Here is a 27785-nt window from a genome sequence, read left to right on the forward strand (position 1 = left end):
TGTTCATTTTCTCCTCCTTATTCTATGCTCATTCCAAAGATTTATCCACGTGTCTCTTCCTCAATCTTCCTTCATCTGATCTTTCAGTGCTTCACCCAGGCTCCTGACCCACCAGCCAAGCCACATGGCACTTCTCAAGATCTTATGTACAGTCTTCTTTCAGACTACTGAAAGTGGTGACCTAGTGTGAGTCTTGAAGCTCAGCTCTCTGGGAGGATTTCCCCTCATTACCGTGTCTTAGGGCCATGCTCGAGTAGGTCCACAGTGTAGCAGTGGTTTATGTTTAGCTCACTCCAACGTATTAAACCAACTTATCTGTAGAACTAGGCTTAAAAGAATGCCTTAAAAAAAAAAAAAAACATGTTTTGGATATTTTAAATAGCATACTACTAAATGACATTTTGTTAAACAAAAAAAAGCGGGGTGGGGGGAACTTGCAAAATACTTAGAACTAAAAGACAATGTACTATATATCAAGTCTAAGGAACTTTACTCAAGCCATGTTTAATGGAAACATTATAGTTTTGAATGTATTTATTAGAAAACTAGAACAATTGAAAACAAATGACTTAGGAGTTCAACCCAAGAAGATGAAGAAGGAACAACAGAGTAGAGCTGGTAGAGAAAAAAGAGAAGAAGAAGAAGAAGGAAATAATAAAGATAGATGCAGAATCAATAAACTAGAGAATGACAAAAAATTAAAATTTGATAGGAGAGATCAAAAAACCAAGAGCTGGTTCTTTAGAAAGACAAATAAGATAGACAAGTAAATATGCATGTAACCTATGACTCAGAAACCCCACTCCTGGTCATATGCCCAGAGGCAATCTTGCACAGGCCCATAAAGAAACATATACAAGATGATTTACCTCAGCATTATTTGTGAAAGTGGGCATTTGAAGGCACCTTAGTTGTCCATCACTGAGACAATGGATAGATAAAATGTGATGATGCATATTATAGTATGCTATGAAGTAGTCAGAAATAATGAACTAGATGTAATCAAAGCCACATGGATAGATCTTGTAAACATGCTAAGTGAAAAATACATAGTGCAATACCATTTGTGTAAATTAAAAGCACATGTATAGAAAAGAAACACTGCGTGTTTTAGGGATACAAAATTTTTCTGAGACATAAAATACATCAGCATATACCATGGGGGAGGGGTGTAGATATAAGTTGGAGTAGGATCTGAAGAGGAAATATATCAATAGTAAAATTAAGACAAAACCCAATAAGAGAAGTGTGTGCCAATAATGATGGTGTACCATGATCCAAAAAATGAGAATGGCAACTATTTGTACCTGAGATTAAAAAAAATTTGTATGTCACTATTAACTACTAATTACATGACATGGAAGTTGTATTTTTTTATGTAATGTAGAGATAATTTTCTTTCATAGTGTCAGGTAAATACATACCTCTCTTTGAAAGATTTTGAGATTTGATTTCTGGTTCGGTTTCCCTTGGGCTTTCTTATTCTTTTTCTGAGAGTAAAGTTTGGGCATAATATTCTCAGTCCCTAAGGAATTCAAATATTTATCCAACTTAAAACTTCATATAGTATTGTCATTCCAGATGAATTAATTAAAATAATGAATAACATTCAGTGAAAAAGGGTCAGAAGTATGATTCATAAATAAAAAATTCAGAAAATGTCTTCTACTTAAAGATATCTAAACAAAATATATTTCTTTCTGTGTATCAAATGTTACAGGCAGAAATTCCTAGATTTCTTAACATTTATTCATATAGTTTAAGAGGAAACATTTTTCTAGTAAATATCAAAATAAAAATCTAAAAATACTTAGCAGAATAAAACATTCCATAAATAGGGTCAGAATCAATTTTATCTTTATACATTTTCTAAAATTTTTATATCTAAATAGGAAAGTTGGAAACCGTGGAAAAATATATAGTTAACCAAATATCAAGATATCCTATAAATAATGAATTGCAGTATCTGATCGTAAAATCCTAGCTTTAGAGCTCTAGTTTTAATATTTCAACTCCATTTTTGGAGGCAAGGTACCTTAAGGCATTTTTAGGTCAGATCTAACTATTAATTTACTTATGTTATAAATTATGTATTTTATACATTTTAAAGTATACATTTTCTAACTGTAAAGATCTTTAACAGTGATATTAATTTATCTCTGTTTTGGACACTTTCAGAACAGAATAACCAAATTCATGTGTTTTCCATTGCTTTGAATACGGATGATAGCTTTGTCCTAAACCAAACACAGTTTTGTACAAAAATAGACATATTTAAGTTGGGTAATCAATTTTGGACTGGAGATAGAATAAAACCTTCCTTTAGGCAAAAATAATTGTCCCAAAGAAATTTCTTGGCTCCAGGATCCCTGGGTGTTAAGGCTGGAAGAGACCTTAAGTTGGTTCATGAAAACCAATTGCTAAAAGAATCATTTGTGTTAAAAAATAAAATTTATATAATTTAATATGTATACTGGAAATATAGCTGGTACTCAATCAATACTTTTGAATGAATGAAATGCTAACATATGTTATCACAGCATATCATTCTCTTTTAAATACCCTTCATTGAACTCTTTTGTCTGGAGAAGTAGCAGGAAGGATCAGGAGGCAGGAGGCAGGCCCTGAAGGATGGTGCACATGGGGCTGAGTGAGAGCTTTGTCTATTCTTTTTGTTTTCCCTACTAATGCTCCTCATGTTGCCTATAATAGGCCTCTGGCTGAATATGTATCAGGGGTTGTTTTATGTCCCTAAGGGTACAGATTAGGTGACTTTTAGAGCTGCTGTCCAACAGATTAAATATACACATGTATGCATTAATGTTAGTAGGTGGGCTACTACGAGTTTATTGCCATTAGTTTCACTTTCAGTTTCTCACAGTATAATGGTCTGGTTTGACAATGAGTGTTGTACTACTGGCACCAACTGTCCAAATTTACCTTCCTTTAAATCTCTTTAACAAAAGAGCATCATATACCAAGCCTTTTACAAAATGCCTGTCTAAAGGCTTATTCTGCATATTTAATTCACTTGGGTTTCTGTTGCCCAGGTTTTACTTAACACTATTTTTCTTGTTCTTAACTTCTTCTCTGACTCTGAGAACATGATTTGTCCTGCTTCACTCTGTGCTTGTAGATAATCTCTTTTGCTGAGTTTCATTCTGTATCTTAATAACTTCCATTTTTTTGTGTTCTGTAAGCTGCCATGATGTGTAAATGAGCCCTTACAATTCCTTAGGTGTGAGCCGTCCGATTTTAATTGCCTGATTTAATTTCCAAATTCCTTCTTGATCTCTGAGCTCCACAAAGCCAGAAGCTGTAACTTATCTATCTTTGTATCTCCAGTATATAGATCAGAACCTGAAATACGGCAAGCATTCAGTAATTGTAGTGAATAGAAAGAGAAGCAGTGTCAGGGACTGGAATCTGGGAAAAACTTATTCTAATCATCAAATTTATTCTATACTATATGTCATATTTTGTGGCCAGGTTATTTTATGGAATATACTTTTGTCGATGAAAAAATAGTCAGTCGATCTAAGAAAGAAATGGAAAATTTTATTCAAGCCAAATTTGAGGATTATAACCCAGGAAGAGCATCTCAGAAAGCTCTGAGAACTGTTCCGCCCATTAGAAGTCAAGGCATAGTTATATGACACACAGTCAAGGCACAGTTTGAGACAGAGGGCTGTACCTCAAATGACATATTATTGACAGTTTACATGATCCAGATCTAAGTGCCATGTGACCCCTTACGAGATCAAGAAGGAATGTTATCTTTAAGGAGTCATCTTGTTGATGCTAGGGGAATGTTGTTCTTTATGGGTGAGCAGGTATTTCTGCAGGTGGGGGAGATTTGGTCAATGCATGATGCAGATACACAATGCAAAGTGTGGGGAGAGAGGAGGTCAAAAGGCAGAGTTTTTTTGTCAATATTTTTCTTGTCTTGTCATAAAATATGAATTTTATTTCATACTTTGTATGTGTATATTTGCTATCAACCTCACAACAAAGAAGGAATTATTATCCTCATTTTATTAAAAAAAAAAAAAGCAATCTGGTGCTCAGAGAGTTTGAGTAATTTGCCTGAGGTGAACAGGATTAGTGTAAGTAGCAAAAAATTCTCTATCAAAAGTCTTGGCTCTTCTATCTAAATCTAGTTGATAGAAAATAGATAGGGAATTTCTCCCAATCCCAATATGGTATCAACCATGAAAGGCAGAAATATTTGGGGAGGAATTCCCAGTTCAGAATAAGAGGTTGTTGAATCTTACCTAATGGAGCTTGGATTACCATTCAACAGACATAAAGGAATTCCTGTCCTCTAATGGACAGGCAGCCAACCAAGAATATAAAGGAGAAGGAGCAAAAAGATGTACAGAAGTAATGTAATTCTCTTTCTAGATGTAACACTCCAGGAGTCATCCAAGATTAGAAGATCCAAGATTAGAAGGTCTGATGTCATAAACTGTCTCCCCAGTATACCACAAACCAAATAAAATTTCAGGGAAAAAAGACCTACTTCTAAGAATCTTTTATCATCTTGTTTCAGTTACCCACTGCTGCCTAACAGCTTACCCCGAGCTTTAGGAGTGTCAAAAAACAATTTTGCTGTATCTCACAATTTTGTGGGTAAAGAAGTTGAACAGGTTTTAGCCGAGAGACTCCTCTCCATGTGGGATTGATTGGCAACATCAAGTTATATAAACTGGTGAATGGGATGGTCTGGACGGTCCAAGACCTTTCACTCACATGACTATTACTATTACTTCTTGGAGGGTCTAGAAGGCTGAGGTCAGCTGGAACTATTGCCCAGAGTATCAACATGTGACCTTTGTAGCATGACAGTTGCAAGGTGGTTGGATTTCTTACAGGACAACCCAGGGCTCCCAGAAAGAATTTTTCAAGAAACAGGAAGTAGAAACTACCAGTTTCTTATGTTCTGGTCCTGGAAACTGGCACAGTGTTGTTTCTGCCGCAATCTAATGGTAAAAGCAGGCCTGGAGCCCACAATGATCTAAAGTGAGGGGACATAGACCCTCACTTCTATATGGGAGAAATGTCAAAGAATTGGGGTTCATTTATAATCCACCAAACAGCCCAATTACCATTCAGCAATTCTTGCTTATAAATGATATTCTTCAATATATTTTTTCGGTACCCAAAAGAAAGGAACTTTTTGTTCTTCTCTGTTTTCAGATTACTACTGCTATAGCTATCACATAGTACCTTATATTATGCTACTCTATATTTAATCACCACTTATCTTAGTCTACACTAAGATATTTTTACATTTATGCCCAAGTTGTTTGTATACCAATATGAATGAAAAGTTAAGGCAGAAATTTCGTAATGCTTATTGTTGTCCCTACTCTTTCCTTCTTGGCCTCCAACCGTTTAAATACTTCCAGACTCTTTGCTCTTCTAAAGCAGATTGAATGTGATACCGTTACCAGCATCTCAGCGTGGACAGACTTTTTCTCATTATCATTAAATGATAGCCTATAAACCCAAAAAGTATTTTGGGAACCACATAGACCAAACTTGGCATTTCACAGAAGTGAAATCTAAGGCTCAGAGAAGTCTGTACGAGCTTGACCAAATCATGCAAGTAATTTATAGGTGAGCCTGAACTAACATTGAGGGCTCATTGAACTTCTTCAGTTGTACAGATGGCATATGTGTTTTGTGTTGGTATTTTTTTCAAATGGAATTTTTTTAGAAAACTAAAAAGGAAAACCTTTTTATCTTTAAAAAATTTTTAGTGGTGTATAGTTGATTTACAATGTTGTGTTAGTTTCAGGTATGAATCAGTTATGCATACACATATATCCACTCTTTTCTAGATTCTTTTCCCATATAGGTCATTACAGAATACTGAGTAGAGTTCTCGGTGCTGTACAGGAAAAACTATTTTTCAGTGCTAAGTTAATCAAACCCAGAGTACCAAACCATAGAAATGATTGGATTTCCTCTGGTTACCCAGTTAGAGCCTTCCTGTGTCTAAGATTGTTCTGGTCACTTTAGTCTAATGTGACCACTGACTCTTAACTGTTTACAAGATAATGTCTTGTGGAAAATAGAATGTATTTTCCTTCCATAGAAACGCACGAGCTTGTTAGTCCCCATCTCGGATATCCGGTAGAAAATTTACTTCTCTTAAAGAACCTACGAAAGGCAAATCAACTTTAGATTTCATCGTAACCTATTGGCAAACATAGTTTCCCTGAACTTCCTCAGACTGCTTGCCTGGTATTGAGGCTATAGGTGATAAATAGCGCTTAAGTAGATAAAATTATAACACCAAGGTTTATAATTAATGCATTTATTCATTTAATTGATTTTATAAATAACTACGAGAAATTCAGTCATTATAAGAAATCTCACCCCAAGGAAATGATAAATCTCATTCAGTCAAGGTGACAACCAACTCTCTCAAACTACAGAAGCAAGTTTAAAAAAATTTTACATACTTTTCCTGTAGCCTGTTCTCATCCCTGAGGATATAACATGTACTTTATGTGACCACTATCATTAAGCTCTAGCTGTTGTAACACTGGAAGTGTAGACAAAATTCTTTAAAAAGAAAGCAATAAACATACTATTCCATTTTGCCAGGGTTATTAAGTACCATACATATGCTAGTGTGTCATAATATCAGTTGGGTAAAGAGGGAGGAAACCAAAATGTATCAGTGATTCCTGAATTTTCAGATTATCAACCATATAGTGAAACAATTGACACCTTTTATACAGATCCTCAAGATTTTAATTCTAAATTAATATGACCACCATACCTTGGGCCCCTCTCATACTCATAAAAGCAGCACATATATAACAGAGTCTCTTTGTAATGGATTTGATAGGCTCCCATTTCCCAATGGTCAGTTGTTTGTTCGAGGGACATTTCCAGGTTAGAAAGTATAAATATGCATGTACCAGAAAATAAAAATCCCTGCAACTCTATTACCCAGAGATAAATGTAAACACCTAAGGATAGATATATTTGTAATTTATTTTTTCATTTAATACAAAAATAGAATGTGAAAAATTTTTCATGTCGAAATCCTCTTCTACAGCATCTTTTTCTAAAAGCTGTGCAGCATTCTACCCTATGGCTGGTTTATAAAAATGTACTGATTATTAGCCATTTAAATTAATTACAATTTTTTTACTAATAATAGCAATGCTGGATGAATTCCTAGAAGCATATTGGTTGCATACATTCATGAATATTTCTTCATGTCAGAATCAAAGACATGGAATCTGTGGGCCAAAGGTTTGCACATTTTAAGGCTTTTATGGCATATTCCCAAATTGTATCCAGAATCTATCATTTTTATTCTCGCAGCATGGTATGAGATATCCATTTTTCCCATACACTGACTAACATTAAAAAGTAATATTCATCTTTACCAGCCAAAAATAACTTATCTCACTAATATTTCAATTTTCATTTATTTGACTAGAGTGAACTTATTGTACTATACTGGAATTTTTTTCTCTCTCCATTTTCTCCCCTATTAGAGCTTCTTGAGAATAGGAGCCTAGTCCTGGTCCCTCAGGTCTAGAGCAAAGAGTGTTTCTCACAACACCTGACTGGTTTGTACCCAGTAATGTTTGTTGAATAAATGAAAGTGACATCAGAAAATATTAGTCAAGAACTTAATAGATAGTGAGTATGGGTCACCCATGATTAGAAATTTGTTAAACACGCATACACACAAAAGAACAATTCACACATACATAAATAATATTAAGAAAGAAATTCATTCTCTCATCGTTATAATGTAAGAACCTTTTTTGGTACTAACTGGAAAAAAATCAGTCTAAAGTAATGAAAATCTTTAACCTTGGAATATTTTTATGTGATTTTACTAATTTATGGCCATACACCCACAACTTGAAGTAGGAGCTTCCAGATCCTTTCTAAGACTACTTATGGGCCTGCTACAATGAACAGATGAGATGTACTTATAGTTAGAGCTTTCCCTTGCCTGTATTAAATTCATTGCTAAAAATCTCAAAAAAAAGGTATATTCCCTTAAGTAATATGATGAATTCTGTTGATTATTCAAATGCTGATAAAAGAAAAAACCTAGTTATCATACATAATATAATAAAAACCTCTGATCAAGGAATATAACCAGTAGAACACTAAGCACAAGTGTGTGGAGTGAGTGAGTGTGTTTCTGTGTGTGTGTCTCTCCATCATATTACCAACCAGTTGAGTGAAAGAAAAAGTTCACTGCCCTGAAGACTTTCTAGGGGGAAATCTTCCTGGATGACAAGGCAGTATGCATCAATATTTGCTGTTACCTCTGTGGGAACACAATTCAACTCCCAAACTCCTTTTGTTTTATCATTTTTCCTTTCACTAGAGCCTTGGGTTCAGTCATCAGAGGAGGAAGAGAATAGAAGATGGCATGATAGAGATTAAAATTTGACTTCCACTCACATGCCATTGGCCAGGACTCTGTCACCTAGGAAAGGAGGCTGGGAAATGCAGTCTCGCTATCTGCAGGTTTGGTGAGCAGCTAACCATTCTGTGCCACATCACCTTTTGTTTTTTGTCATATTTGTGTAGCATCACATGGTACCTTCGAGTATTTTGTCCTACCGAAGTCTCACAAATGCTATTCTTTCCTTGGTATGTTTTACATTCACTTGCCTTTTATACTTCAAAAAATTTATTTAAAAAGAAAACCATCAAAACTGTAATTGGAAAGCCAAAGTGAAATATCCACAAATAGAACTTAACTATAAAAATACATGTACTAAAAACAAAAAGTTATAAATGCTGAGGCATTATCAGTGCTTGCAGAAGCCTCTAAGCTGAGGTTGGTGTTTTCTTTGTTGAGAATGGGGATTATAAAAGGATAGAAAGAGGCACAGTGTATATTTGACCAATATCAAAAATTATTCTTTTCTGTTTTATTATAATTGTAAATTCTATTTGTTCTTGATTGTAATATTGTCAAAGTTGTTCTTATTTTCTGAGCATTTGATTAATATATCATTTTCAAACTTTCAGTGCAATTTTGTTGTAAGTACAGTTTTTTCAATCATACCTTGTTTTTCAAAAATCTAATTATTCTTTTAATAGAAGACTTTTATAAATTATAATAACAGATATATTTGAACTTACTCCTGCCATCTTATGTTTTGTCTTTTGCAGTGCTGTTTTCCTTTTCTTTTTTTGTTCCTTTCTTTTTTTGTTTGATTGGATTTCTTTTACTAAATTTCTTTTTTATTAGTGGCATTGGAAGTTACACATCCAATTCCTGTCTTTTTGTTTGTTTGTTTGCTTGTTTATATACAAATTTATATTTTTAGCAATATCTATAGTTAATTATAGCAACATCTGAAAGTTATAATTTTAGCAATATCTAGGATTAATCTTAGCACTAATTAATCTTAGCATTAATCTTAGTTTTAGGTTTTATTTACTTTGGTTTTTACCCCAACCCTTTATCCCAATGTCTAAATGTTAGTATCATCAGGAATTTTAATGACCACATTCTTCACTCTTTTAAAGCATTATATATCAATAGTATTAAGACTTAACTGTATATTTGTGTGTTGCCCTTTCTTGTATATCACGTTTTCTGTTCTCTTATATTTAACATTTTTTTATATCTAACATTTTTCTATTATGATTCTCATGTAATTATCTCAGAGAGGTTCTGTGGGTGGTAACTTTTGACCTTTGCAAGTCAGAACATTTGTTTATTTTGACCTCACATTTAAATTCTAGTTTGGAGGAGTGTATACTTGTGTTTTTGAAATAGTTCATACTCAGCATTTGGAAGGTATTTCTGGAGTGTTTTCCAACACCACCAATTTTTCCAGTGCTCACACTGACTGGGTATCCTACAAAGTTAACTCAATTCTGATACTATCTACTTGGAGATAGCATTAGATCTGACCAGTTAAGGGCTCCATCCCATAAGACTGCCCTCATGTCAGAAGCCAATCACAGTCCAGGTCGTCTGTCACTTGTGTTTCTGACTGACCAACCTAACCGTATATCAAATGTTCCCATGCCCCCCTCCTCAGTTCTATTAATTTGCTAGAGCAGTTCACAGAACTCAGAGAAACATTTTCCATTTAATTATAAAGGATACTATAAAGAATATAGACGAATAGCTGGATAAAGAGGTACATAGGCAAGGTCCCTCATGACTGCTTAATGCTGATAGACCACCTTCTGACCCTTTATGGTGATCTATAGGGAATTCCTTTGGGTAACACTGGTTTCATCATGGTTCACTGATGGTTCTTATTTAAAAACTGACAATGGCAAATGTAGTGCTGGGTATGCTATTACAACTCCTGTTTTTTTTCATTTTTTTTTAATTGAAGTATAATTGATTTACAATGTTGTGTCAGTCTCTGCTGTACAGCAAAGTGATTCAGTTATACACATAGAGACATTCTTTTTTTTAAATATTCTTTTCCATTATGGTTTATCCTAGGAGATTGGATATAGTTCCCTGTGTTATACAGTAGGACCTTGTTGGTTATTAATTCTAGATGTAATAGTTGGCATCTACCAACCCCAAACTCCCAGTCCATCCCTCTCCCTCCTCCTCTCCCCCTTGGCAACCACAAGTCTGACCTCTATGTCTGTGAGTGTGTTTCTGTTTTGTAGATAGGTTCATTTGTTGCAACTCCTTATGATGCTGTTGAGGTAGTATCTTTACCTATGGCTATTTCCGTCCGACAGGCTGAATTATAAGCTCTTAGATAAGCTTGTACTTTAGCCAAGGACAAAACTGCCAATATTTATACTGATAGAAGGTACACTTTCAGAGTAGCTCAAGATTTTGGAATGTCAAGGAAGCAACATGGCTTCCTTTACTTCCAGTAGAAATAAAGTTTAAAATGGCCCCTATGTTCAGGAATTATTGGTTGTAGTACTATTACCTACTGCTTTGGCTATTATTAAGATTCTGGGGCATTGTAAACTTGACTCACTGGAAGCTAAGGGAAATCACTCACCTTGCTGGCATTTTTGCAAGGAATGCTGCTGTTAAAGAGACCAGAAACAGCCAAATCTCTGTCATGGTTCAAAGGCATATTTCCCCAAATGATAACTTAGAAAAACTGGCTAGAAAAGCCCAATAGTTGGCCTCAGAAAAAGAAAAACAAGATTGGAAATCAACAACTGTTAGTTTGATTAAAAGAGAAAGCTCTGGTTTGGACCAAATAACAACCCAGTCTCACTGGAGACTCAAATTCCCAGTCCTAACCACTGTACATGCATTAAATCATTGATCTATTGACAAAATGATAGCTTTCATGAATAATGTTGGTGGGGAAACATTAACAAGGCCGCAAAAATACCTACCTTTCTTATCCCACTTGTCCAAAATACAACCCAGGGAAGCCTGTTCATACTGCTCCTGGACATTTTAAACTGCCTAACAGACCATTTGAAGTCTGGCAAATGGATTTCATACAACTTCCTCTGTCTCATGGATATAAATCTGTTTTAGGCTTGGTCTGTATGTTTTCACATTGGACTGAAGCCTTCTTTTGCAGACAGGCTACTGTTTCTTCTAAAGCCCTTTTGGAAAAGATTATCCTTACCTGGGGAACTCCTCTTGAACTTTTGAAGAACCTATCTTGCTGGACAGGTACTTCAAAAAGTCTATGCCGTTTGGTCAGTTTTACAATACTCTCACTATGCTTACCACCCTCAATCCTATGTTGAACACACTAATGGCATTATTAAGACCCAGTGATAAAATTTGTAGAGGCTCTCCAAAAACCTTGACCAAAATTGTTGCTGCAGTCCTTCTAAATCTCAGATTCACCCCTTTTGGAACACATTAACTCTCACCCTTTGAGATAGTCACAGGATTCCCACTGCACTTGGCTCCTGCTTCTTTTGACCTACAATTCATAGAAGGAGATAAAAGGAGAGATACTCCAATATTACAAAGGCCTGATTGCTTCTGTTAAAAATAACATGTTTTGGTAGAGCAGTCTTTTCACGGTGTGCTCTCAGGAGATGAAGACCTTAAGCATCACACCTCGCAACATGGAGATTTCATCTATTGGAAAAGGCACCTCCAGAAGAACTCTCTTCAACCTCACTATAGAGGCTTCCATCAGATACTGCCAGACTCCAAGGAATAGACTCTTGGATTTATGTAATGCACCTAAAGAAAGCACTGAACTCTGACTGAACGTGCACATAATCTGGTGACTGAAAGTAGATTTTCTAGAATAGAAGCAGAGGAAATCTGATTCAACAGCTTTCCAAAGTTATCCGGATCAGACCTCACCAATGTCTATGAGCTTGATAACATATGGATTTTAGATAAAAAGTGCCTGAGAGATCTCCCTCCTACCCCTCCTTGTTACTCAAATGTGATTTTAATTGGTTTTCAACCTGTGCACTTTCCTTCATATGTGGGACACTACATCCAGGAAAGGTCCTTCCTGGCACTAAGGAAGAGAAAGCCACTAAAACTATAAAAACCTGATGCTTGATCATCAATGCTTTCAGAGCAAGATCTTGATCAAAAGGGGGAAATGTTTAAAATTAATAAATAGAAACCTCAATTAAATAGAGTCTGGAGAATAGAAGCGGGGAGCTCTCACACCCTGTGACAATAGAAGATCCCAACACGGGGGAAGAAAGTCTACTCTTCTCTCCTGGCAAGGGCTCAGCCAATGAAAAGACATAGATTCTTTGTTTACTATGGCCCTTACAACTTCCTTTCCCTCTCTATAGAAGCATTCTCCTTCCCTTGCCCTGTGGGGACTTGTATGTGACTTGCCATGGTTGCAGAGCCCAAACTGCAATTCTCTGCTGATCCTGAATGAACTCTTCTTTCCTGGAGAAATATCTGGCAGCCTATTTGTTTTCCGTCAACTCCTCCCTATTTCCCAAAAGAAGGAAGACTTTACTTGGGTGATGTATTAGAGTTCTCCAAAGAAACAGAACCAGTAGGATGGATAGATAGACAGATAGACAGGTAGATAGATATAGATATAGATGCAGGTAAATAAATATAGATGTTTATCTGTAACTATATATCTTACCAATACATATTATATGTATATTATATATGAAGAGATTTATTTATTATTATTTCTTTTAATATTTATTTATTTATTTGGTTATGCTGGGTCTTAGTTGCAGCTCGCTGGCTCCTTAGTTGTGGCACATAGGCTCCTTAGTTGTGGCATGTGAACTCTTAGTTGTGGCATGCATGTGGGATCTAGTTCCCTGACCAGGGATTGAACCTGGGTTCCCTGCACTGGGAGTGTGGAGTCTTAACCACTGCACCACCAGAGAAGTCCCTGAAGAGATTTATTGTAAGGAATTTTCTCATGCCACTATGGAGGCTGACAAGTTCCAAGAACTGTAGTCAGCAAGCTGGAGACCTAAGGGACACCCTAGACAGCCAATGTTGTAGTTCCAGACCAAATATTTGCAGGCTTGAGACCCAGGAAAAACCCATGCCTCAGCCCAAGGCAGTCAAGCAAGAGGAGATTCCTTGTCAGTTAAAGGAGTATTAGCCTCTTGTTCTATTCATGCCTTCGACCGATTGGATAGGAGGACAATATGTTTTACTCATTCTACTGATTCAAATGTTAATCTCCTCCAAAAAACATTCTCACAGACAAATCCAGAATAATGTTTAACTAAATATCTGGGCACCCCATGGCGCAGTCAAGTTGGCACATAAAACTGATCATCACAAGCCCACCCCTTGTCAATGTGGCACCCATATTCATCTCATTAAACAATACTCAAATGAAAACAATATTAAGACCAAAGTTCCATCTAACATGATACAACTATCCTGTGTACAACTGAAAATGTACCAACCCCTTCCCTAGAAGAGGAGATAAAATCCTTCAGTGATGTTTACTCTTCTTCTTGATATCCTATACTTTCAATACTATGATGTAAAATTAACAGTACTTAAATACTGCAATATAAACTCAATACGCCTGTGTTATAAGGTAATAGGAGAGGTAAGAAGACAAAGACATATAGATACAGATAGAGATATATAGATACACAAATGTATTCATAGCAGAATAAGGAGGAAATGCTCAATGACAGTTACAGTCCTTATATCTATAATTGGTCATGTGGTTGTAGTTGGTAGTTTTACTTTTCTTTCACTACCCATTCTATATTCCTTTTGCCTTTAGCAAGCACCTTGCCTTGTCATGTATCTTTACCTGGGGGGGGGGGTGATCCAAACCTTGATTCCTGAAGGCTCTGAGCCATTGGTAGTCCTTCCTGGATTGAGTTGTGGTAGTTTTCCATTGATTTTAATCACAAGTGTGGTAATACTAAGAGACGCTAAGAGATCTGTGTATTCCACACATATTCTTCATTACCTCCATTGTGGAGCAGCAGTCCAATTTCCCCTGGGTAGTCAGGATCGGTCTCTCCAGTCAGCGCAGTAACTACCTTCTAGGCCTACTGATTCAGAGGCATGAGGAGTCCAAAGTGGCGGGGTGGCAGTCTTAACTTGCAGTTCAATCGAAAATCATTGCTGTGTCTCAGTGTGGAAGCATTCCTCCCTTTGGAACTAAGACCTCTAGGCCAGCAGAACATAAAGTCATGAGAACAGGAAGCACAAATTTTGCTAGTGATCACTAGGGGTAATAGAGACTGGTGCCACTCGCATTTTCACCTCATGATTCCTGTACACCAGCTATGGGAGAAGTAGCACCGTATATCGGATGTTGATTCAGACTATATACAGCCTTCTGGAGAATCTTGCCCCCACCCTGCAAGGTATAGCTGGCCTTATTAGCCATTTACCCTGATAATTACTCAGAAACAACATCTCCTATTCTTCATATTTGTTCTTGAGCTTGCTGTTTTTCTGGTTCTGCTGTGAATTCAGCAGTGGTTTTCTTCAGGATGTGGTTTTCTTCAAAGCATTTGAGCTTTTGTTTTTCTAGCTGTGTCACTTCTCAATCAGTCTACAGTTGACCCTTGAACAACTCAGGAATTAGGGACACAGACCCCACCACCACGCAGTCAAAAATCCAAGTATAACTTTACAGTTGGCTCTCATATCTGAGTTTCCACATTCTTGAATTCAACCAACCGAGGATTGGATTGTGTAGTGCTGTAGTATGTATTTAGTGATAAAAATCCATGTATAAGTGGCCCTACACAGTTCAAACCTGTGTTGCTCAAGGGTTAACTGTGTTTTTCCAACATCTATACAGTTAATTGTCCCATACAATCAATTTTTCCATCATCCAGGAATTCCTCAAGAAGTCTTATGCATTCATGAACCTTTTCTTATTTTATGATGCTACTATGAATTTCTTCGCAGAATTTAAGGGATTTGAGGCATAAAGGGAAGGAAGTGCATGTGTCTGACCTGTCTATCCAGTCTCTGGCTTTGATGTTCAAACGTAGCATATTGAGATCAGAAGCAAAAGGCTTCTGGTTAAAATTGGTGGATTAGCATGTATTTATCTCCTTTATCTCATAAAACTTCACTAAAATAAAAATACATGAATTACAAATATATGTATGTATATGTGTGTGTATGTGTGTGTGTATTTAAAACTTAAGGACAAATGAAATGGAAAAGGACACATAATGTATGAGAAATTTCCTGAACCTTCAAAACATAAAGTGTAGTTGGGTAGGTAATAAGTGACTGAGTGGCACAAGTACACAGAGCCAGTCAATTCACTCTACAGAGACCCCCAGGGGCTCAGCACTTGCAGGCTGCAAGGAAGCTCTTGGCATGCTCCAGGCCCACTTCCTTAGACCATACCAGTAGGCAACTATTTCTCCATTCACATCCACACCCCTAACCAAGCAAGGGATCAGAAGCTTATTCTCTGGATAATTTGAACCAGAGAAGCTCCAGGTTCAGGAAAGCCAGTGAATAAAGGGTTGCAATGAGGCACAGGGCTAACAACATGGGATTAAAAGAATTATTACATATTGAACCATAAGCTCCTGTATTAATTTCCTCACACTGCTGTAACAAAGTACCACAAACCACAAATTTGGTGGCTTAAACAACATAAATGTATTGTCTCACAGTTCTACAGGCTAAAAGTCTGAGATCAAGGTGTAGGCAGGATTGGTTCCTTCTGAGGGCTGTGAGGAAGCACCTGTTCTATGTTCTATGTACCTGTTCTATGACCTGTTCTCCTAGCTTCCTATGGTTTGCTGGCAATCTCTGATATTCCTTGGCTTCTGCCACATCACCTAGAGCTCTACCTTTAGCATGGAATTCTCCCTGTTTTATGTGTGTGTGTGTGTGTGTGTGTGTCTGTGTCCAAATTTCCCCTCTCACAGGCACTAGTCCTATTGGATTAGGGGCCCATCCTATTCCAATATAACTAATTACACCTGCAATAATCCTTTTTCCAAATAAGGTCATATTCTGAGGTATTGGTGGGTTAGGACTTCAAGTTACAAATTTGGTGGGGGAGGACACAATTCAACTCATAATAGCTCTCTTATTCATCCTGTTCTCAGAATTCCAGTAATTGGGCATATTATTCACATTCTTGTGTTGACTAAACAAATAGACTGCCAGATATTTCTCCAGCAAAGATGGGTTTATTCAGGATCAGCAGAGAATTGCAACTTGCGGTCTGCAACCATGGCCATGTGTAGGCAAGCCATGGGCAAGTCCCCACATGGGGGAAAGCTTTTATAAAGGGGAAAAGGAAGTTGAGAGGGCTATCATAAACAGACCCATGGCTTTTCATTGGCTGAGTCCTTGCCAGGAAAGAATAGGAGTCTTTCATCCTCCTGTTGGGTTCTGCCATCATCACAGGGCATGAGAGCTCCCCCTTCTGGTCTCCAGACTCTATTTGATTGAGGTTTCTGTTTATTACTTTTCTACATTTGTCCCTGTGAGTTTGAAGAAACTGAATGCACTTAGATAAAAGATTTTCAGCAACTTACTTCTGGAGTTCTTCAAAAATTGTGTTTTATTTCTGATTACCTGTTGCCTGGTCCCATTCATGCACATAGGGATTCCAATCAGCTATTTAGTTCTTAAATATGAATCAGCATCTATGAATCACTAGATACTTAAATAATGCTTCCAATAAGGAAGAGACAGATTAAAATTAAACAGTCAGAAATAGAGGAGCCTGGAGGAAATAGAGACAGTGCAGGAGCAGAAGAAAGCTTTTAAAAAATTACAGTTGTCACAGAGATAAAAGAAAATTCTGCAATCATAAACCTAAAATGGGATGCTATGAAAAGGAAGTGTTCAGAAAACAAGAAAGAGGTCTTAGAAATCAAAAGCAGGATGGAATAAATGAAGGAGAGTAGATGATCAAAGAAATAATATAAATATAATACAAAATAATATATATTCCATTTGTTTCCCTGGAGACCTTCCTTCCCAGCCCTTTTTTTCCTTTTGCTCCAATATGAACCTGTTTTTCTGTAGATTCAATACAGTGGTACACTTAAAAATGTGGATTAACGACTACACAGATTAAGACATGAATTTGCTACTTATAACTCTTGTGATCTCACAGTGAGTTGATAATATTTTGTGTTAGTCAAAGGAAGGTAATAGCATTAAGAATCCACAAGGGGAGATGACGAAGAAGCATTAGAGGAGAAAGAAGGAAATCAGGAAAGAAAGATTAAGGACAGATGGCCCTTGGTAACAGGGAAGGATTGCACCTTAATTGTTTTGTGTCACTACTATACTAAGTAGTAAAGAAACTGCTGTTGCGTCAGCAAGCAAAGTGATGTTAGGTGATCCCCCAGTAGGAAAAGAGTATTCAGAAGAGTGTACATTCCACAATAGCAACCTTCATGGAGAGGAACAGAATTAAATGACAAATGATTACCAGACATGGAGTTCCAATCCTGATCTAATGCTGGTTTTCTGAAATAGGAAATTAAGGTATTAGATAGAAAAACTACCTGATATTTTATGACATTTGTTTTATTCTCATTAACTGACAGATTAGGAAACACCCACAAGGTTTTAGCAGTTATTAGATTTATGTTTGTTATAGGTATTATTGAAGCATTGTGGACTAGTACTTACAACTACTGTAAAAAACTAGAAAAAGTTTAGGCTATTTATAGAGTACAGGGATACTAGTCATAGCTTTGAAAATGACTCCCCATTACATACTTAGTAATGAATAACTTGGGGAGAAGAATAATGACTTCACTTTGTAAATATGCAACTAAATTTTATAAAGATAAGTTTTAAAGAATTCAAAAAGATGTTTTAAAATATTTGTTCAGCAATTAAAATTCTTTAATATTCTCATTAATAAGGTCGATGAATTATGTGCTATTGCTGTTCTTTACAGTTAGGATATAACTACTGTGGGAGCAAGTTTCAATAAAAGTCTAATTCATATTTTGTGTGTGTGACACAGATAATGTGCTTGTTGTAAGTCAACATATGGGAGTATATAAAACAAGGCAAATATTGCCCCCCGACCCCATTCAGTATCACCATGTCAGTAATCTTAACCATTTAGTGTGTGTTTTTTACCACATACAAATGTATTGTACTTTGCATAGCACTGTTCTTTTATTTTTCCTCAAAACAATATATATATTTATAAATGTATATATAGAGAAACTTAACAATCTTGTAGGTGTCTCTTTTAATCCACGCTTTTAGGGCACTTGAATAACTCCATAATATTGATGTGTCATAATTTTTGGACCATTGCACTTTTGCTGGACATTCACAGTATTTGCATTTTTTTACGATTATAATATTAAAATGAACTTCTTTTTACATATATCTTTATATATTGGCCATTTTGTTTCTGATATATTCATAAAAGTAGAATTTGTTAGATTAAAAGGAATACATAAATTATTACTATTACTATTGAATATGTACTACATGAGCATTCTAAGAAAAAAATTTTTAAAAATCAATGTGTTCTATTACATACTGATTCCTTGTATGCTTAAACAGAAGAGGTTGTAGAATCTGTCATTTAATATACATACCAGCTCAGGGGTTTGGATTATGATCATCATTAATTAATGTCTAATTGATTAGGTACACCAGTGACTATCTTGATATTCAGTATTCAGTGAAGCTCTTGATGTATCATGGGCATTGCAGTAAAATGTGTGGCAGGTTCTTATTTACATTGGTCAATCCCATTGTTTAATAGAATTTAATCTGGAAATTGATAGTTTCTGTATAACATATACTACCAGATTTTCAAAGGATATGCACACCATTTAATTTGGAAATTTTCAAATTTTATTGCTCTTCCTGTACAGAATAAGACTTGGAGAGTGAAGATGAAACCAATGATAACTATTTTGTTGGTAATTTACTAGTCTTACAAGGAATGCTTAAAGAAGTTGGCTAGATAAGACAACAATATATGCCCTCCCGCTCTTCTGCCCCCATCACTGTGTTAGCGACAATAAATCATCTTTATTTTCTCTGATGTAGAGTAGATGTGATGGAGTGGCTAGAGTTAGCCACTAGAGTAGCATGGCTGGAGTAGCGTCAAGCACATGATAAGAACTCAGTAAGTACTAGTTGATTGCATATTATTCAAATTTAACCAAGAACTTGAGGCCATGGACTTTTAAATTATTTGATTCCAACATTTAAACAAGAGAGATCTAAGCATTCATTCTAAATAGTATGCATATAAAACAAATGAAATCAAGTAACATATTAGAGGGGTAATCAGATGGAAGTCATGCCATACGTATCAAATGCATCACATCACAAGTTTAAGTCCTACTCTACTTCCTAGTTTTAGTCTTTACTGGGCTAGGTTAGCTAGTCTGATCCCAGAAACATCTTTGCATCATGAGATACCATATTACAGGTGCATAATACAACTCAGTATACACACAGAAAGAAAAAAAGGAAATATTATGAGACCCAAAGGCACACACATTCAATTGGTTTACATTTAATAAAGGTTATGATGAGATTCTTTAGGAAAAATGAAGACAAGCCTCTGTTGATTTGGAGATATTAAGCTGGAAACAGAAGTACTGACTAATTTCTTAACGTCCTTTCTATCATTTTGATTTCAGAAAAAACAAGTCAATTACTTTATAAATTCATTAATTTTTTCCAAATAGAAGTAAATAGGAGGAATAGCTGTCCTCAAAACTATGTAAAACTAATAAAAGACAATTTTCCACTTCTATGCATTTTCTCCCCAGTGCTGGTAAGAGTACAGCAAATCTTTCGAAAACCCGATAAAACTTACGAGATGCAAATTAGGTCCTTGTCTTCCATAATTAGTCTTTCTAAAGGTAGAAAGTTAGAGTATGTTTCCAATTAAAAGCACTGATTAAGCTTATTTAAATATTACCTATATAATTTTAGGGGAAAGGGGCTATCTGTAGCTATGATGTAAATTTGGTTTGACAGAATATATATGCTTTTACATTGGACATAAGGACTAATAATCTTACAAAGAGATGTAACTAGTAGAAAAATAAATCTAAGTTTTATTAATCTGTTGGAATGATGAAATATATGCTATTGACCCACAAAACAAAACATGCTTTCAAAAACTTCTGAAACAATTTTTGAAATTTATTTCTAAAAGTCACAGAGACAAAACTTTAAAAGCGACACATTTATACTAAGGATACATGCGTGAGCAAAAAAAATAAGAAGGGAATACAAAAATGAACATAGTAAAATTTTAATGAATACAGTATTCTGGATACAAGTAGAATACCACTACATTAAGAACTGTATTTACCTCAAAAGTCTATGGTAGTATGGATTGAGATAAACCAGGTTTAGGATAGTCACTTCACTATTCACATTTTAATCAGTGCTGACTAGAAGCCAAAGCAACTTATTTTAGGCTAAGATTTTCAATTAAATTATAGAATGAATCTTCTATTTAATAAACATGTTTTAAGGTGATCTGTACTCATTTAAAGGCAGCTGGGGCAAGTCAAACCACAGAGAGCCCTTACAAAGACTAAGCACCAAATGACAAATTGTTTGTGGCTTTTGTTTGGGGCCACCTTACGTTTTATTTTGTTTAAATGTGTTTTCCATTAACATTTACATACAAATTCTTTCAGGCAAAAGATTTTAACATGGAACTTTCTGCTTAGAGATCTTGCCAACTGTTACTTACAATAGTTTTTAAGCAATGAAGACTTCAGAACAATCCCAAGCTGATACTTAATTGGTTACAACTGTAAGATGCAGAACTTTTTAAGTATAGGTATTTTGGTCCCTGAAATTCAGTAGGGCCAAATGCATTAACTGGAAGTAACATTTGTTTAAAAAAAAAAAAAAAGAAAGAAAAAAAGTCTTACTCAAAGATGATAATGAATAAAATAACTATTTAGGCTCCAGTACACAATCTTTCTAAATTTCCACCCTGTAAGAAATGATTATAATGTCTTTCAGGCTTGCTATATGCCCCAGAGAATCAAAAGAAACCAACAAGGAATTTAACATTTCAACAAGCTAGGAAATATTTACTGTAAGCATATAGTGAAATTCTGGAAGACATACTATCATACTTTGAGAAAACACTATTAACAGGTAAGCATGTGTTGAAGGCAGTTTATAAATGAAACATTACAAATCTTATGTTTATGCATACAACTTATAAAATAGAAAAAATGTGCTATTTTTCCCAATAGTATAGCATCACACTAACACTATATAGTTGAGAGCTCTGTACACACGTCCACACCTCCACAGCAGCATATGCCTCTTAGACATTCTCCATTTGTTACCCAACGTATGCTAACCATGGTTTCACAGATTTGTACCAGTTTGAGCAGGCTAAGACAATCATTCTGCCTTAACTATGAAGTAAAGTTAACCAGTTTCAGGGAACGAAAAGTTTCATAATTAGTAAAGAAACACATTAAACCTCTATAACAGGATGGAAAACGCTTCTAAGGACATGATATAATCCTAACAGGAGGACGGATTATGCCTCTAGATATACTGGATATACAAAAAGTTAGGAGCCTGGAGAAATACATTAAGCTATATGGGACCTAAATGATCATCAAATTAGTAATAACTGCTAGAAACTCAAATGTGAATTATTGGTATTTTTCTAGCACAACGTCATCCAGTTTACTGTTTAGGACTACTTAAAGCCTTTCTGCCACTATGTGTTTGCTGTTAGTGCAAATTAATGTCAAAACAATAGGGAGCAGTCTGAATCACATGAAAGTCTTGAAAAAATTAGAATGATTGTATATCTAACCTTATCTTTGTATTCTGAAAATACTGCTATAAAAATCAATTATTTTCCGAGTTTCTTAGATCTTGTACCATCTTAGATAATTCAAGTTAAACATGGTTGCCTGCAAATTCTTTACCAGAGGAAGTAAAGCAAACTACATTTTGGTTATGTTTTGCCACTGGTTTCCTCTTGCATGTGCTTAACAAATGAGAGCACTATTCTGGGCATTAATTGTGCTACTTTAACATAACTGAACATGAGAAAAACTGGTAGCTCAAATTTTGACAAGTGATTTTTTTTTTTTTGGTGGCAGACTTATTTAAAAATGAAAACAACAACAACAAAAAGCCCACATAAAATCTAAAATAAGATGGGCACTTTGACACCTCATACTAGGAACTTAAGTCCACCAAAAAAACTTAGACATGGAAAGCCGATTCTGAAAAACCTAATATCTAATCTTTTTCTTATTCACTTTGGCTGTTTTTTAATGAAGACTTGTGGTAAAATGACCTCAAAGATAACTCCCTCTAAGTCACATAGGGCATTTTTTGTCAGTGCTTTGTAATAGAAATATACTTTATAAAGATTTTTAACTTGAATGTTTTCAAAGACTTTAAGACATTTTTTTAAAGCTCTACTCCAAGTTTTCAGCTCTTTAATTTTTTTTAAAATATAATTTGGGTATCCAACAAAGAGGACATACCTGGGCTAAGCCACTTTAATAACCTTACAGGATAGTGGCATTCAGATAGAGATCATTTCCTGAACATGGTTGACCTTTAACAGAATTGATTATTTCCTCACCCAAACAGTTATGCAGGATACTGCCAGATCTCCATTACAAAAATCTTGCCAGTATTTTTAGACAATGGTTTACCATCTGTTTAAAAACCTTATACCACCAGAGGCAAAGCACATAAAACTGAAAGTAAGTAAACTTGTTTCTAGTCTATCTAAATAAACTCTTATAAAATCCTGTGGAAAAATTAATGCATAAAAAGTAATTTCCTTATCATCTGATCTGTCAGCCAAAAAGTAATTATTAATTCTCTGTAAAACAGGAAACTCAATCATAAAATGTCTACCTGTTTAAATTAAAATGCCAATCTTGAAGTCTTTTAACACCATGACATAAAAAAAAAGTTTCAAATTCAAGATGATCTTGAAATGAAAGCTATGGTTCGAACATTTGTGTTTATAGTACGAGACTAAAATCGTGTCACTGCAAAATTCCCGGTGGCTTTTGGCACTGACATTAAAAGATTTTAGTCTTTTGGTCACTTGAAGCTGCTACTAAATACAATAAGCCTTTAAAAAAAAAGGAAAAAAGACAGTGAGGAACTGAAAGATAGTTAACTACCTCATATACAAGTAAAGCATAGTCTGAAATAAACGATCATTTTCTGCTAGGAATCTGAAGATGTAAGAATAGTTTCCCACCATTTTGAGGATGGGAAACTTCCTTTTTGAGGATCCTCTAATCAGAAATAATTCCTTTAATTTACTGTGAGTGGTATTGCCTGGCAGCAGCTTCAATTTCCTAGGCTAGTCTTCAATCCAAGTAATTAGGTAATCTCACAAGGAATAATCATACATGGCAATGGGGTAAAAAAGCAGGGCAGTTCTTCCATGCACAAACATTTCAGGAGAAAAACCATCAATTTTAAAGATAACCATCAGGTTTCAGGTATCCTAGCACACTCTAAACCCTAAGTTTTGCTTTACACCATTGGTGACTAAAATTAACAATATGTTTTGCAGTGAAGTTTTTTTTTATGTTTTCTTTTTTTTTGCCTGCAACTATATATACATTGCAAAACTATTCTGCATCACATGATTTAAAATGAAATAAATATAAAAATGAACCACACAATCAACACATAACTTTAATACTCCACATTATTTATCTTGATCATAATGGTGGTAACCTCCTTGTCAACAATCTTGTGAGTTAAGGAGTTGATTCTCATTCTCATATCCATCAGGCAGATATGCTCTCCTCAGTTGGTCTGACTTGGGTATGGAGCCTCCATTCTTCACATGGCGAGACAGGAAAGCACGGACTGCTGGGTGATCAGCCTTCTCAAGTGGGATGTTGGCTTCCAGGCACATTTTCACAAAGTCCTGGATAACACTGACTTTCTCTGTTTGCGCAGTACTGTTGCACTGAAGCGATGCAGTTAGAGGCCTCTGCTTCTTTCTCACATTCTGCTCTTCAAATTCTGCCTTCCTCTTGGTATGAGTCTTTGACTTGAGGTGGTCACTAATGGCAGACTTGCGAACGTGATTCAGAACCACATTGCAAGAAGTGCAGAAGAGTTTTCCTCCATCTTCGTGCAGCTCACCTCCAAACTCAGTGACTCGATCCAGGGGAGTCACGTACAAAGCAGTCTTAGAACGGTTTCGAGCAGGTGGTGCTGTCACTACAAATCTTTCCATTCTGACTTTGAATAGGGTTCTTTCAAGACAAGAGAAACAGAGTGTTATAACAACACTTCATGAGGGAAGGAATAATAAAAAGGTAGGTATAAACATTTTAAGATTAAAGGCTTCAGAAAACTTAATTCCAATTAATAGACTGTATGTCTATTAAGTCTTAACTTACCTGAGATACGTTAAGTGAAGGCAAAACCAGAGCAAGTTACTAGTAACAACTAGGTCCATTCCTTGATTATGATGAAATTCAAATAAATTCAAAGTATGAAAAAACTATCCCAGATGTCACTATCCTTTAGAAAAACCTAACTACAGGTCAACATTTATGGTATTAATCTCATCCAATTCAGATATGTGTTCAAGTTTAAAAGAACTTCTTTCCCTTCACAGCTCTGGGGCAACAGATTTTAGGAAAACAACTGCAAGGAACTGTGTACAAAGTTTGTTCAAACAGGTGGGCCACTAAACTGGCATAATTCTATATGAAGTTGAATATAATTTCCCAAATTGTTCTGAGAAGAAAGAAAGTAAAAACCAAGAAAGAACACAGGCCAAATGCAATTAAAAGTAGGAACAATGATGTTAAATTTTAAAGTCAAAATACAGAGCTCAAAGTAAGTCATTTTTTTTAATGCATATATACCTCTACTAAGATACCTTTCCAAAAGGTGATAGACAAGCTATGCAAAGTGCCTTATCTAACACTTTTTTTTCACTAAAGAATAATATTTACATTTGCTAATATTTATTTCACTTATTTAACTATTAAGTTAGACCAAAACTAAGAACACAGTATCTTGTACATGACAGATGCTCAATCACAATTTGTTGATATGGAATAAGTGATTATCTTCACTATTTTTCCAAATATTTAACTCAGAAGCAGCTTAATAATTTCTCAGTTGAACCCCAAACAAATTTTTGTGATCATTGCCAAAATTGTAAGGTTATGGGCACTGAAAACTTGAGATAACAGAAGTTGTAAGTGATAACCATTTGTTCCCTGAGGCCATGCCATTGGATTAAGCTCTTACATTAACCTAGATATAAGAAATTGAAATGAATTTGATAGAATTCAAGATGGAATTCTGTTCTGTATAAATACATTAGAGAAAAATTCCCAGGTATGCTCTGAAGAACTGTACTTTATAAGTGTAATCAGAAACAATGGAGTATTCCGTTAATCTATGCTACAGAATTCATAGCTAGTTACCATGAAATCTCTCTCAAAAGAATTTATGTATTAGACACCTGTGGACATAACCTCAGAGAAGAAGTCAACATTCCAAAGAAATTTTGGAAAGTATGATCAAGTTTAGGTTTTAATAGGTTTAATTCTTTTTTTTCCCATTAAAAATGTGTTTAACGCAAGGCTCCCGTGTCAAATACTATTTAGGTTATAGGTTTTCAATAGCAGGTAAGACAATTCCTGCTTACTAAACAGTGAATTATCATTACACATATTTGTACTTTAAGTTAATGGTATGTGTTTTATAATCATATAGCAAGTCAGTCCCAATTATAATTAATGGTTCTAAGCTATTTATGAAAAACATTACATATTTGTGCCCAGTAATGCTTAAATCATTCTATGTGAAAAGTCTTCTGTCTTTGGATTTCATACTCTAAAACAATTAACATGTTCCTTATTCTTTGAAGCATAAAACGCGCAATCACTTGTGCTAATATGAAAGGCCTATACATTCCAAAATCTTTTAAGTTTTAAAGTATATTTGTGTTACTGCAGAGGTAAATATCCACCCAGTAGAGGATGCTCGAGTTTACAGAACCGAAGAACCAAAGTGTTTTCCATAGAAGTAAAGATATTTTAAACGAGGAAGTTACAAAGTTAAGAGCAGGAACTGGCCAACAAAAGAAGCAAATCATTTACTAGATAAAAATAAAACTCAACAGAAGTTTTCAAGTTTAAATGTTTACCAGATTAGTTTCCAGTTTTTTTCGTCTTGATACCTAGAAGCGAAGGGTCTCCAGAGCAAAACCAAAGACGCATGAAATCCTGGCACTTTCAGTTTGTTCAAACCCGGAGATGCCTTCAAATCAGTTTTTCAACAAGTGGTGGTGTGGAAATAGTTTCTGGGCTTGCACCCTATTTTCCCTGAGGTGCTGGGAAGTCATGCCTTTACTGTAAAACACGAAAAACAAATGGAAAGAAAAAATGGGGGAGGGGGAAGGAAAAAGGGTGGATGAAAAAACGAACAAGAACGTCCACCACAACCACCACGCAGGTGTGCTTAAAATCACCCTAAGTCCACACCACAAATTCGGATCCCAACGTTTACTCCAACTCTCCTCATCTCAGTCCCTCCACAGTGGTGCGCCCGGATCTGCACCTCCCCGGGCGCCCAAGCCCCAGGGTTCGGGAGGAGGGAAAGGCGGGGCTCGCGACGCGCCCGGCGTCTAGACTCCCTCCTCCCGCGCGGAGCCCAGCACGCCGGCGCCCCACCGCCCCTGCCCGCTAGCTGGGCAGGGCTGAGTCCCAGCTGCCGGCCGTGGGCCCGGGAACTCGACAGCCGAGTTGGCGGCAGTCTCAAGGGAGGAGGCAGCAGGCGCCTGGCGGAGGCGACCGCTGTCAGGCTTCCCGTCCCCTCCCTCTTCCTACCGCCGACAACAGCGCCCCGGCCCCGCCCCCGGCTCCCGCTTCGGGCCGGAAGGCCCCGGGCCCAAAGCCCGCACCAACGGTCGGGCCCACCCTCGGCCTCCCTAGCTCCTTGGTACCGTAGGATCGGGGCCGCCTTGAGGGGAAATGGACGATACGCGGCCGGAAAGAAAAGGAAGAGGAAGAAAAGGAGGTGCAATGGGGTGAAGGAGGAGGACCAGTCGCCACCGCCGCCACCGCCGTCGCCGTTGCCCGATCGAGCCCCGCAGCGGCCGCCGTGTCCCCCGCCGAGCCCAGTCCTCCTGCGCCGCCTATGGGAGAGCTCGTAGGCGGTACCCAGTAACCGCCGAGCAACATTGACCAACGGACCGCGGACCTATCAAACAGACGGCTGAGTTGGCCAATAGTAGTGGAAGGGCGGACATGTGCATGATTGGCATCTAGAGTTCTCCAATGAAAACTGGGGGCGTGGGTGGGCGGAGCCGGAAGTAGAGCCAGCGGAGAGGCCCCTGTCCGGCTGGGGAGGAGGGAAGGGG

The 27785-nt window shown here is 36.5% G+C and overlaps 1 protein-coding gene across 1 annotated transcript; it reads right to left on the reverse strand.

Moving 5' to 3' along the window:
* Positions 1 to 20533: 20533 nt before the first annotated feature.
* Positions 20534 to 27550, reverse strand: CGGBP1 (CGG triplet repeat binding protein 1). The gene is made up of 3 exons (XM_030860978.2): positions 27369 to 27550; positions 26571 to 26775; positions 20534 to 24654 (listed from the first exon to the last, which is right to left on the reverse strand). Exon 3 carries the CDS (start codon positions 24633 to 24635, stop codon positions 24132 to 24134), a length of 504 nt encoding a protein of 167 aa, XP_030716838.1. The 5' UTR covers positions 24636 to 24654; positions 26571 to 26775; positions 27369 to 27550; the 3' UTR covers positions 20534 to 24131.
* Positions 27551 to 27785: the final 235 nt, after the last annotated feature.

The sequence above is a fragment of the Globicephala melas genome, chromosome 4 (genome assembly GCF_963455315.2).
Source record: "Globicephala melas chromosome 4, mGloMel1.2, whole genome shotgun sequence".
In the NCBI taxonomy this organism is placed as follows: Eukaryota; Metazoa; Chordata; class Mammalia; order Artiodactyla; family Delphinidae; genus Globicephala; species Globicephala melas.